Here is a 13,385-nt window from a genome sequence, read left to right as displayed (position 1 = left end):
GCTCTTAAAGGCAGCGTGGACCCAAAAAGTGAGCAACAGCAAGATTTCTTGTAAAGAGTGAAAGAATAAAACTTCCACAGTGTGGAAGGGGACCCGAGCAGGTTGCCACTGCTGTCTCAGGCAGCCTGCTTTTATTCCCTTATCTAACCCCACCCACATCCTACTGATTGGCCCGTTTTACAGAGGGCTGATTGGTCTATTTTGACAGAGAGCTGATTGGTCCATTTTACAGAAAGCTGATTGGTCAGTTTTGACAAAGTTCTGATTGGTGCGTTTACAATACTTGAGATAGACATAAAGGTTCTCCAAGTCCCCACTAGACTCAGGAGCCCAGCTGGCTTCACCTAGTGGATCCTGCACTGGGGCTGCAGGCAGAGCTGCCCACCAGTCCCGAGCTGCACCTGCACTCCTCAGCCCTTGGGGGGGGTCAATGGGACCGGGCGCCATGGAGCAGGAGGCAGTGCCCATCAGGGAGGCTCGGGCTGCACAGCAGCCCACCCCTGAGGGGGGGCTCAGACATGGCAGGCTGCAGGTCCCAAGCCCTGCCCCGCGGGGAGGCAGCTGAGGCCTGGTGGGAACTCAAGCACAGTGCCAGTGGGCCAGCGCTGCTGGGGGACCCAGTACAATCTCCACAGCTGCTGGCCTGGGTGCTAAGCCCCTCACTGCCTTGGGCTGGTAGCACCCGCTGGCCTCTCCAAGTGTTGGGCCCTCCAAGCCCGCACCCGTGCCCGCCAGAACTCATGCTGGCCTGTGAGCACCATGTGCAGCCCCGGATCCCACCAGCACCTCTCCCTCCATACCTCCCTGCAAGCAGAGGGAGCTGGCTCCAGCCTCGGCCAGCCCAGAGAGGGGCTCCCACACTGCCGTGGCAGGTTGAAGGGCTCCTCAAGCACCACCAGAGTGGACGCCGAGGCCGAGGAGGCATCAAGAGTGAGGGCTGCTAGCATGTTGTCACCTCTCAATAGTTTCCTTAGAATGATGGTTTCCAGCTTCATCCATGGACATGAAGTCAGCCTCTTTTATGGCTGCATAGTATTCCATGGTGTATATGTGCCACATTTTCTTAATCCAGTCTATCATCGATAGACATTTGGGTTGGTTCCAAGTCTTTGCTATTGTGAATAGTGCCACAGTAAACATACATGTGCATTTGTCTTCATCATATAATGATTTATAATCCTTTAGATATATGCCCAGTAATGGGATTACTGGGACAAATGGTATTTCTATTCTAGATCCTTGAGGAATCACCACAGTCTTCCACAATGGTTGAACTAATTTACACTCCCACCAACAGTGTAAAAGTGTTCCTATTTCTCCACATCCTCTCCAGCATCTGTTGTTTCCTGACTTTTTAATGATGGCCATTCTAACTGGCATGAGATGGTATCTCATTGTGGTTTTGAGTTGCACTTCTCGGATGACAAGTGATGATGAGTATTTTTGCATATGTCTGTCGGCTGCATAAATGCCTTCTTTTGAGAAGTGTCTGTTCATATCCTTTGCCCACTTTTTGATGGGGTTGTTTTTTTCTTGTGAATTTGTTTCATTTCTTTGTAGATTCTTGATATTAACCCTTTATCAGAAGTGTAGATTGAAAAAATTTTCTCCCATTCCATAGGTTGCCTGTTCACTCTGATTGTGTCCAGAATTGGTGGGTTCTTGGTCTTGCTGACTTCAAGAATGAAGCTGCGGACCCTCGCGGTGTGTTACAGTTCTTGAAGATGGTAGTCTGGGAGTTTGTTCCTTCAGATGTCCAGATGTGTCTGCAGTTTCTTCCTTCTGGTGGGTTTGTGGTGTCGCTGACAGGAGTAAAGCTGCAGACCTTCGTGATGAGTGTTACAGCTCTTAAAGGCGTCGTGTCTGGAGTTGTTCGTTCTTCCTGGTGGGTTTGTGGTCTCGCTGGCTTCAGGAGTGAAGCTGCAGACCTTTGCAGTGAGTCTTACAGCTCATAAAGGCAGCCTGGATCCAAAGTGTGAGCAGCAGCAAGATTTATTGTAAAGAGCCAAAGAACAAAGCTTCCACAGTGTGGAAGGGGACCCAAGCAGGTTGTGGCTGGCTGGCTCAGGCAGGCTGCTTTTATTCCCTTATCTGGCCCCACCCATATCCTGCTGATGGGTCCATTTTACAGAGAGTTGATTGGTCCATTTTACAGAGAGCTGATTGGACCGTTCTGACAGGGTGCTGATTGGTGCATTTACAATCCCTGAGCTAGACACAGAGTGCTAGACAGAAAAGTTCTCCAAGTCCCCACTAGGTTAACTAGATACAGAGTACCAATTGGTGTATTTACAAACCCTGAGCTAGACACAGAGTGCTGATTGATGTATTTACAAACCTTGAGCTAGACACAGAGTGTTGATTGATGTATTTACAATGCCTTAGCTAGACATAAAAGTTCTCCAAGTCCCCGCTAGATTCAGGAGCCCAGCTGGCTTCACCTAGTGGATCCCGCGAAGGGGCTGCAGGCAGACCTGCCCACCAGTCCCAAGTTGCGCCTGCACTCGTCAGCCCTTGGGCGGTCAACAGGACTGAGCCCAACGGAGCAGGGGGCGGTGCTTGTTGGGGAGGCTCAGGCGGTGCTGGAGCCCACCACGGGGAGCGGTTCAGGCATCGCGGGCTGCATGATGATAATTTCTTTTGCTGTGCAGTTCTTTAGTTTAGTTAGATCCCATTTGTCTATTTTGGCTTTTGTTGCCATTGCTTTTGTTGTTTTAGTCATAAAGTCTTTGCCCATGCCTATGTCCTGAATGGTATTGCCTAGGTTTCCTTCTAGGGTTTTTATGGGGTTAGGCCTTACATTTAAGCAATTCTCTTGCCTCAGCCTCCTGGGTAGCTGGGATTACAGGAGCCCACCACCACACCCGTCGAATTTTTGTAATTTTTTGGAAAGACAAGGTTTTGCCATGTTGGCCAGGCTGGTTTCAAACTCCTGACCTCAAGCAATCTGCCTGCCTCGGCCTCCCAAGGTGCTGGGATTACAGGTGTGAGCCACTGTGTCCGATCATAATTATTTCATTATATATTACAATGTAATAATAGAAATAAAGTACATGATAAATTTAATGCACTTGAATCATCCCAAAATCATTTCTCCATATCCTGGTCTGTGGAAAAATTGTCTTCCTCAAAACTGGTCCCTGTTACCAAAAAGTTTAGGGACTGCTGCATTAAAACACACACGCGAATCATTCCTTTATCAAATGTTAAATTTAAAGCAATTAGATAACATATAAGTACATATTCTGAGCCAAAGAAACCTTTATAATGTTAATACAAACTACTTGTTTCTATTTTGATATAAACATACTTTTTTTTTTTTTTTTTTTTTTTTGAGACGGAGTCTCGCTCTGTCACCCAGGCTGGAGTGCAGTGGCGCGATCTCGGCTCACTGCAAGCTCCGCCTCCTGGGTTTACGCCATTCTCCTGCCTCAGCCTCCTGAGTAGCTGGGACTACAGGCGCCCGCCACCGCGCCCGGCTAATTTTTTGTATTTTTAGTAGAGACGGGGTTTCACCGTGGTCTCGATCTCCTGACCTTGTGATCCGCCCGCCTCGGCCTCCCAAAGTGCTGGGATTACAGGCGTGAGCCACCGCCCCCGGCCAAACATACTATTTTTAAAACAAAAATAAACTCTAATAGTTCAGGATAGAGAAGGGTGATTATTTTTACTCAGAAATGAAACCAGCCCCAGTCCCATACACAGTTGTTTTTGGATAAACATAGAAATTGACCCTTCTCCCGTTAAAGCTTGAAACTCCCATTTGTTTTTTCTGAGTTCCTTCCTCAGGAAAGGACCTTCAGGCCTCTCAAAAAAGTATCAAATAACTGAAACTCACCAGATCACTGCACCAGATGCCTCCTTGCTCCTGCTAGTTCTTGTTTTCTTACAAATTGTTACATTTCCTCCCAGCTAAATAAACCCTTAATTTTAGTTAGGGAGAGGGATTTGAGACTAAGTTCCCATCTTCTCTGCTGCCAATTAAAGCCTTCTTCCTTGGTAATATTCCTCATCTCATGATTGGCTTTGTGTGTGGTGAGCAGCAGGACCTAGACTGAACCCCTGGTGTTTTGGTAACAGAACTATTTCCTGAGGTAAACTAAGAAATGGGTTACAAACATATAATATGGGTAACATAATCATTGTTCAAAATAGTTCTCTGTGATTTTCCTTTTGGGCCAAAGAGAATAATTAGCTAGGCTTGGTAGGCCAGGAACAGTTTTGTGAGCCTACTGAAATTATGTAGGATTTATATCTTTAAACTATGAAGGCCAGGCACGGTGGCTCACACCTGTAATCCCAGCATTTTGGGAGGCTGATGCCATTGGATCACCTGAGGTCAGGAGTCCGAGACCAGGCTGGCCAACATAGCGAAATCCCGTCTCTACAAAAACTACAAAAATTAGCTGGGTGGCACATGCCTGTAATCCCAGCTACTGGGGGGCACTGAGGCAGAAGGATTGCTTGAACCTGGGAGGCAGAGGTTGCAGTGAGCTGAGATCGTGCCACTACACTCCAGCCTGGGCAACAGAGTGAGACTCTGTCTCAAAAAAAAAAAAAAAAAAAAAAAAAAAAACCAGAAGGCAAAAGCTTCATGACACTGGATTTGGCAATCTTGGATATGATACCAAAGGGACAAGCAGCAACAAAAACAAAAAAGTCCAACAGACAAATTGGACTTAATGAAGATTTGCTGGGCATGGTGGCTCATGCCTGTAATCCCAGCACTTTGGAAGGCCAAGGAGGGCAGATCACCTGTCAGTTGAGACCAGACTTTCCAACATGGTGAAACCCCATGTCTACTAAAAATACAAAAATTAGCTGGGTGTGGTGGCGGGCACCTGTAATCCCAGCTTCTTGGGAGGCTGAGGTGAAATAATCACTTGAACCCAGGAGGCAAAGGTTGCAGTGAGCTGAGACCACACCATTGCGCTCCAGCCTGGGCAACAAGAGTGAAACTCCGTCTCAAATAACAAAAAAAAAAAACAAAAAACTATGATCTGGAAGTAAAGATAGTTTTTCACTACTCCCTACCAACTGTAAGCATTTTTTTTTTCTTTTTCAGAAATTAAAAAAAAAAAAAAAAGCAGTGCTCTAGTTTCTGATCAACTGATAAAACTTCAGGAAGGTGTTAAAGAGGAAAGAAACTATCCGGTGATAAAAGCATACCATAAGCAATTACAAATCCCTTAAATACACACTACTTCTCAGGCATACTCACCAAGTTAGCAGTGACAGGCTTATTGCAGGATGGTAGACACCAATGTTAAGTACCTTAGTGGAGTAGTTGAAAGGGCAATACCTCAATGAGCCTTGTCAATACCTAGAGTGGCTCTTAATCTCCACAGTACCTATAAATTGCACTGTACAACTGAACATATATCTGAACATTGTCTCGATTTTGCTCCTTGCTATTTCAGTAGCAGTTGCTGCAACTGGGCTGAGTGTCCAGATGTTGGACCTTCTCTGACACTAACTGGCCCAATGCTGGATACAAAGTCATTACTCAGTTAACACACAGAGCTGGATTGGTACCATTTTTGTAATGGACAGAATAAAAAAAAGCACAAGAAGATGCAGCAGAGACAGAGAAGAGGAAGAGAAGAAGAGGCTGTATAGGGTACCTCCATTATTATAACCTAATAGGAAGGGAACCCTCTTTTTTTTTTTTTTTTGAGATTGAGTCTCACTCTGTCGCCCAGGCTAGAGTGCAGGGGCGCAATCTTGGTCTACCACAAACTCCACCTCAAGCAATTCTGCCTCAGCCTCCCCAGTAGCTGGGATTACAGGTGCACACCAGCTCCCCCGGCTAATTTCTGTAGTTTTTTAGTAGAGACGGGGTTTTGTCATGTTGGCCAAGCTAGTCTTGAACTCCTGACCTCAGGTGATCCACCTGCCTCAGCCTTCCAAAGTGCAGGATTTACAGACATGAGCCACCACGCCTGGCCAGGAACGCTTTTTCTATGAAATCAATGAAACTAGAAAATCCTCTTAAGGATCAGAGAATATAACCAGAAAACTTACCCAGAGCCTGAAGGAATACTGAGCATCTCTTTGATATTCCAGACATTAAAATTCATTTCTTACAGTTATACCTATTAGAAAGAAAAGATGAATATTAAGAAAGTTAATAATTTTTTCCAAATATTACTAGTGACTATTATGTGTACATGAGGACATTCCAGCAGCTATATTCCCATCCAATTTGTGGAAAAAAAATTTTTTTTTGAAATGGAGTTTTGCTCGTCACCCAGTCTGGAGTGCCGTGGCTCGATCTCAGCTCACTGTAACCTTTGCCTCCTGGGTTCAAGCAATTCTCCTGAGTAGTTGGGATTACAGGCACCTGCCACCATGCCCGGCTAATTTTCGTATCATGCCACTGTCTCAAAAAAATTAAATAATAAATGGAAACACAAAACCATTTATATTTGCACCCCCAAAAAAGAAATACTTAGGTATAACAGTGACAAAATATATACAACATATATATGAGGAAAACTACAAAACTCTGATGACAGAAATCAAATTAGAACTAAATGGAGAGGCCGGGCGCAGTGGCTCATGTCTGTAATCCCAGCACTTTGGGAGACCGAGGCAGGTGGATCACTAGGTCAGGAGATCAAGACTATCTTGGCCTACACGGTGAAACCCCGTCTCTACTAAAAATACAAAAATTACCCAGGCATGGTGGGACGTGCCTGTAGTCCCAGCTACTTGGGAGGCTGAGGCAGGAGAATTACTTGAACCCGGGAGGCAGAAGTTGCGGTGAGCCGAGGTTATGCCACTGCACTCCAGCCTGGGGCGACAGAGTGAGACTCCATCAAAAAAAAAAAAAAAAAAAGCCAGGCGCAGTGGCTCACACCTGTAATCCCCGCACTTTGGGAGGCAGAGGCAGGTTGATCATCTGAGGTCAGGGGTTTAAGACCAGCCTGGCCAACATGAAGAAACTCTGTCTCTACTAAAAATACAAAAAATTAGCCGAGCGTGGTGACAGGTGCCTGTAATCCCAGCAACTCAGGAGGCTGAGGCAGGAGAATTGCTGGAACTGGGGAGGCGGAGGTTGCAGTGAGCCAAGATCTCTCCACTGCACTCCAGCCTGGGCAACAAGAGCAAAACTCCGTCTCAAAAAAAAAAAAAAAATTTATATAATAGAGATGGGGTCTTACCACATTTCCCAGGCTCATCTCAAATTCCTAAACTCAAGGGATATGCCTGCTTTAGCTTCCCAAAGTGCTGGGATTACAGGCCTGAGACACCTCACTCAGCCCCTTTCTACTTTTTTTTTTTTTTTTTTTTTGTAGAGACAGGGTTTCACCATGTTGACCAGGCACACTTTTTAAGTAGCATACAAAATTGTGTGTGTGTGTGGCCGGGCGCAGTGGCACACGCCTGTAATCCCAGCACTTTGGGAGGCCAAGGCAGGTGGATCACCAGGTCAGGAGATTATCCCGGGTAACACGGTGAAACCCCATCTCTACTAAAACTACAAAAAAATTAGCCAGGCATGCTGGTGGGCACCTGCAGTCCCAGCTACTCAGGAGGCTGAGGCAGTAGAATGGCGTGAACCCAGGAGGCAGAGCTTGCAGTGAGCCAAGATTGCGCCACTGTACTCCAGCCTGGGCGACAGAGCAAGACTCCCTCTCAAAAAAAAAAAAAAAAAAAAAAAAATTGTGTGTTTGTGTGTATATGTTCCATTAATTTTTTTTTTTCTTTTTTTTTTTTTTTTTTTTGAGACGGAGTCTGGCTCTATCGCCCAGGCTGGAGTGCAGTGGCCGGATCTCAGCTCACTGCAAGCTCTGCCTCCCGGGTTTACGCCATTCTCCTGCCTCAGCCTCCCGAGTAGCTGGGACTACAGGCACCCGCCACCTCGCCCGGCTAGTTTTTTGTATTTTTTAGTAGAGACGGGGTTTGACGGTGTTCGCCAGGATGGTCTCGATCTCCTGACCTCGTGATCCGCCCGTCTCGGCCTCCCAAAGTGCTGGGATTACAGGCTTGAGCCACTGCGCCCGGCCCTTTTTTTTTTTTTTTTTTTTTTTAGACAGAGTTATGCTCTGTCACCCAGGCTCTGTCACCCAGATTGCAATGGTGCAATCTCGGCTCACCGCTACCCCGCCTCTGAGTTCAAGTGATTCCTGTGCCTCAGCCTCCCGAGTAGCTGGGATTACAGGGATTACAGGTGTGTGCCACCATGCCCAGCTAATTTTTTGTATTTTTAGTAGAGATGGGGTTTTGCTATGTTGGCCAGGCTTGTATCAAACTCCTGGCTTCAAGTGATCCGCTGAGGCAGGAGAATCGCTTGAACCCGGGAGGCGGAGGTTGCAGTGAGCCGAGATTGTGCCACTGCACTCCAGCCTGGGCAATCGAGTGAGACTCCACCTCAAAAAAAAAAAAAAAAAAAAAATTAGCAGGGTGTGGTGGCACAAGCCTATAGTCCCACCTACTTGGGAGGCTGAGATGGGAGGATCATTTGAGCCCAGGAGGTCAAGGCTGTAGTGAGCTAAGATTGTGCCACTGTTCTAGCTTGGGTGACAGAGAAAAAAAAATATCAAAAAATTATCTCTCAAACTATGTCAAAAAATTTTTTAAAATTTATTTATTTTTTTTTTTGAGACAAAGTCTCGCTCTGTTGCCCAGACTGGAGTGCAGTGGCACGATCTCAGCTCACTGCAAGCTCCGCCTCCCGGGTTCACGCCATTCTCCTGCCTCAGCCTCCCGAGTAGCTGGGACTACAGGCGCCTGCCACCACACCCGGCTAAATTTTGTTTTTGTATTTTTAGTAGAGACAGGGTTTCACCGTGTTAGCCAGGATGGTCTCGATCTCCTGACCTCGTGATCCGCCCGCCTCGGCCTCCCAAAGTGCTGGAATTACAGGCCTTGTGAGCCACCGCACCCAGCCAGAAAATAATTTAAATAAATTTAAATAAACAAACAAGCTAGACATGGTGACATACACCTGTAGTCTCAGCTACTCGGGAGGCTGAGGCGGCAGGATCACTTGAGCCCAGGAGTTCAAGGCTTCAGTAAACTATGATCCCAAAACTTCACTCCAGTCCAGGCAACAAAGCAAGACCCTGTCTCTAAAAAAAAAAAAAAAGAGAGAAAAGAAAAGAAAAACCTCAACAGAAAGAAAAAATGCTCTGAGAACACAGGGCTGGCTGATGCATGATCTAGTTTCAACATGAAACAAGGTAATAACATAACCAGTCATCAAGTAACAAACTAAAGCAGATGAGCTTTGCTTTTCCTACCCCCTTTCATCTGTCCACCTGTATTCCACACATTTTTTGTCAGAGGCATTTTTTTTTTCTTTTTTTGAGACAGAGTGTTGCTCCGTCACCCAAGGTGGAGTGCAATGGCACAATCTCGGCTCACTGAAACCTTTGCCTCCTGGATTCAAGTGATTCTCCTGCCTCAGCCTCCCGAGTAGTTGGGATTTCAGGCATCTGCCAGCACATCTGGCTAATTTTTGTAGTTTTAGTAAAGATGGGGTTTCACCATGTTGGTCAGGCTGGTCTTGAACTCCTGACCTCAGGTGATCCACCCACCTTGGCCTCCCAAAGTACTGAGATGACAGGTGTGAGCCACTGCGCCCAGCGTGTCAGAGGCATTTGAACCAGAGCAACTCTATCTTGAATAAGAGCTAGGGAAAATGAAGCTGGGACCTGAGCTGCATTCTCAGGTTAGTCATTCTTAGTCACAGGATGAGACAGGTCAGCAACGATACAGGTCACAAAGGCCCTGCTCATCACAAAGAATGCATTAAGTAGCTGGCCAAAATTTGACAAATCCAAGATGGCAATTAAAGTGACCTCTGGGCCCGGCACAGTGGTCATACCTGTAATCCCAGCACTTTGGGAGGCCAAGGTGGGTGGATCACTTGAAGTCAGGAGTTCGAAACCAGCCTGGCCAACATGGTGAAACCCCGTCTCTATTAAAAACACAAAAATGAGTCCAGGCGCCGGAGGCTCACGCCTATAATCCCAGCACTTTGGGGGGCCGAGACGGGTGGATCAAGAAGTCAGGAGATCTAGACCATCCTGACTAACATGGTGAAACCCTGTCTCTACCAAAAATACAAAAAAAGCCGGGCATGGTGGTGGGCGCCTGTAGTCCTAACTACTTGGGAGGCCGAGGCAGGAGAATGGTGGGAACCTGGGAGGCAGAGCTTGCAGTGAGCCAAGATCGTACCACTGCACTCCAGCCTGGGCGACAGAGCGAGACTCCATGGAAGGAAGGAAGGGAAGGAAGGAAAGGAAGGAAGGGAGGAAGGAAAGGAGGCAGAGAGGGAGGGAGGGAGGGAGGGAGGAGGGAAGGAAGGGAAAGGAAAGGAGAAAAGGAAGGAAAAAGAGAGAAAGAGAAAGAAAGGAAAGAAAGAGGAAGGAAGGAAGGAGAAAGGGAGAAAGAGAGAAAGAGAGAAAGAAAAGAAAGAAAAGAAAGAAAGATAGATTAGCCGGACGTGGTCGCACGTGCCTGTAGTCCCAGCTACTCAGGAGGCTGAGGCAAGCGAATCGCTTGAACCCAGGAGGCAGAGGTGGCAGTGAGCTGAGATTGCACCACCACTGCACTCCAGCCTGGGCGACAGAGCGAGACTCCATCTCACAAAAAAAAAAAAAAAAAAAGGCCGGGCGCGGTGGCTCAAGCCTGTAATCCTAGCACTTTGGGAGGCCGAGACGGGTGGATCACGAGGTCAGGAGATCGAGACCATCCTGGCGAACACCGTGAAACCCCGTCTCTATTAAAAAATACAAAAACATAGCCGGGCGAGGTGGCGGGCGCCTGTAGTCCCAGCTACTCGGGAGGCTGAGGCAGGAGAATGGCGTAAACCTGGGAGGCGGAGCTTGCAGTGAGCTGAGATCCGGCCACTGCACTCCAGCCCGGGCTACAGAGCGAGACTCCGTCTCAAAAAAAAAAAAAAATATTGACCAGGTGTGGTGGCTCACTCCTGTAATCCCAGCTACTCAGGAGGCCGAGGCAGGAGAAAACCTTGAACCAGGAGGTGGAGGTTGCAATGAGCGGAGATCGTGCTACTGTACTCCACACTCCAGCCTTTGTAACAGAGCAAACTCTGTCTTAAAAAAAAAATTACGGCCAGGCATAGTAGTTCATGCCTGTAATCCCAGCACTTGAGATCAGCAATTCGAGACCAGCCTGGTCAACATGGCGGAACCCCATCTCTACTAAAGATATACAAAAATTAGCCGGGCATGTTGGCACGCGCCTGTAATCTCAGCTACTCAGGAGGCTGAGGTGGGAGAATCGCTTGAAACCAGGAGGCGAGGTTGCAGTGAGCAGAGATCGCACCACTGCACTCCAGCCTGAGTGACAGAATATCAAAAAAAAAAAAAAAAAAGTGACCTCTGGTCATCCTCACCACATGTCATAGCTAATTATAACGCATTAGCATGCTAAAAGACACTCCAGCCAGCACTATGACAGTTTACAAATGTCATGGCAACATCCAGAAGTTACCCTATATGGTCTAAAAGGAAGAGGAACTCTGTTCTTGGAAATCTCCACCCCTTTCCCAGAAACTTGATGAATAATCCACCCCTCATTTAGCATATGATCAAGAAATAACCATAAAAATAGCCAACCAGCAGCTTTTGGGGCTGCTCTATGGAGTAGCCATTCCTTTAGTTCTTTTTATTTTATTTATTTTTTTGAGACGGAGTCTCACTGTGTCGCGCAAGCTGGCGTGCAATGGCGCGATCTCAGCTCACTGCAACCTCTGTTTTCCGGGTTCAAGTGATTCTTCTGCCTCAGCCTCCTGAGTAACTGGGACTACAGGCACCTGCCACCACGCCCGGCTAATATTTTGTATCTTTTTTTTAGTAGAGACAGGGTTTCACCATATTGGCCAGGCTGGTCTTCAACTCCTGACCTTGTGATCTGCCTACCTTGGCCTCCCAAAGTGCTGGGATTACAGGCGTGAGCCACCGCGCCCGGCTCAGTTCTTGACTTTCTTGATAAACTTGCTTTCACTCTACTCTGTAGACTTGCTCCCAATTTTCTTGTGAGAGATCCAAGAACCCTTTCTTGGAGTCTGGATTGGGACCCCTTTCTGGTAACATCTTCCCCAAAAAAGCATAATTTCTTTTTTTCTTTTTTTTTTTTGTTGAGACAGAGTCTTGCTTTGTCGCCCAGACTGGAGTGCAGTGGCCGGATCTCCGCTCACTGCAAGCTCCGCCTCCCGGGTTCACGCCATTCTCCTGCCTCAGCCTCCCGAGTAGCTGGGACTACAGATGCCCGCCACCTCGCCCGGCTAGTTTTTTGTATTTTTAGTAGAGACGGGGTTTCACGGTGTTAGCCAGGATGGTCTCGATCTCCTGACCTTGTGATCCGCCCATCTCGGCCTCCCAAAGTGCTGGGATTACAGGCTTGAGCCACCGCGCCTGGCCAAAAAGCATAATTTCATCTGTGTTACTTTCCTCCATAAACTCTCAGAAAAAGCCCCTTTCAGATTATAGCTCTTCATCACCAAAATTCTTTCAGAAGGAAAGTATAAAATTTTGGGGTGATCCCTTCACACAACTAGTAATCATTAACCTCAGTTAAGGGAACTACAGTTGTCCCTCTGCATATGTTGGGGATTGGTTCCAGGACACAGCCCGATCCCAACAATATACCAAAATCTACACACACTCAAGTCCAGAAGCCAGCCCTGCAGAACTAGCATATATGAAAAACTGGGCATCCGTATATGCAGCTTTCACATGCTGAATCCACATAGCTGAATGCTATGGTTTAAATGTCCCCTCCAAAAACTTATGTTGAAATTTAATTACCGTTGTGATAGTATTAAGAGGCAGCATTGTTAAGAGGTGATTAGGCCATGAGTACTCCAGCCTCATGAATAGATTAATGTAAGTGGGTAAACTGGAGTGCATTCAGAAGTGAATTCATTATCACTAGAGTGGGTTGCTATAAAAGTGAGCTCCAGATACTGGTACCTTGATATTGAACTTTCCAGCCTCAAAAACTGTGAGAAATAAATTTAAGTCACCTAGCTGTGGTATTCAGTTATAGCAACACAAAATGGACTAAGACAATGTTCAAAGCCAAGATCCTCATAATTTCCCCTAAACACTCTCCTCCTGTGGTCTTCCCGTTTTATTTAAGGACGATTTCATCTTCCAGGTGCTTAGGCCAAAATCTAAGTCCTCCTCAATTCCCTTTTCTTAGTCTCACATCCAGTCTGTCAGCAAATACTAAACTAATTCCTTCAAAATATATCTAGAATTTGACCACTTCTCACTCCCTCCTTTCTGGCAACTGGAGGGTTGCCAGATAAAATAGAATACCAAGTAAAATTTGAATTTCCCAATGTTAGATGAGACATACAAAAAATATTGTTTACCTGAAATTCAAATTTAACTGGGTGTCCT

At 46.6% G+C, this 13,385-nt stretch overlaps 1 protein-coding gene across 4 annotated transcripts in view; it reads right to left on the bottom strand.

Moving 5' to 3' along the window:
• Positions 1–13,385, bottom strand: part of IHO1 (interactor of HORMAD1 1) — a 63,746-nt gene that overhangs the window by 46,244 nt on the left and 4,117 nt on the right. For all 4 annotated transcript variants that reach the window (XM_074032191.1, XM_005547091.4, XM_005547096.4 and 1 more), the window contains exon 2: positions 6,025–6,095. Coding sequence is in view for 3 of the 4 variants with exons in the window: in XM_005547091.4 (XP_005547148.1) it covers positions 6,025–6,080 (56 nt within the window). In the remaining variant the exon portion in view is untranslated. The remainder of the gene's footprint in view (positions 1–6,024; positions 6,096–13,385) is intronic.

The sequence above is a fragment of the Macaca fascicularis genome, chromosome 2 (genome assembly GCF_037993035.2).
Source record: "Macaca fascicularis isolate 582-1 chromosome 2, T2T-MFA8v1.1".
In the NCBI taxonomy this organism is placed as follows: Eukaryota; Metazoa; Chordata; class Mammalia; order Primates; family Cercopithecidae; genus Macaca; species Macaca fascicularis.
Note: the sequence above shows the minus strand (reverse complement) of the source record. Positions and strands in the feature narration are given on the sequence as shown.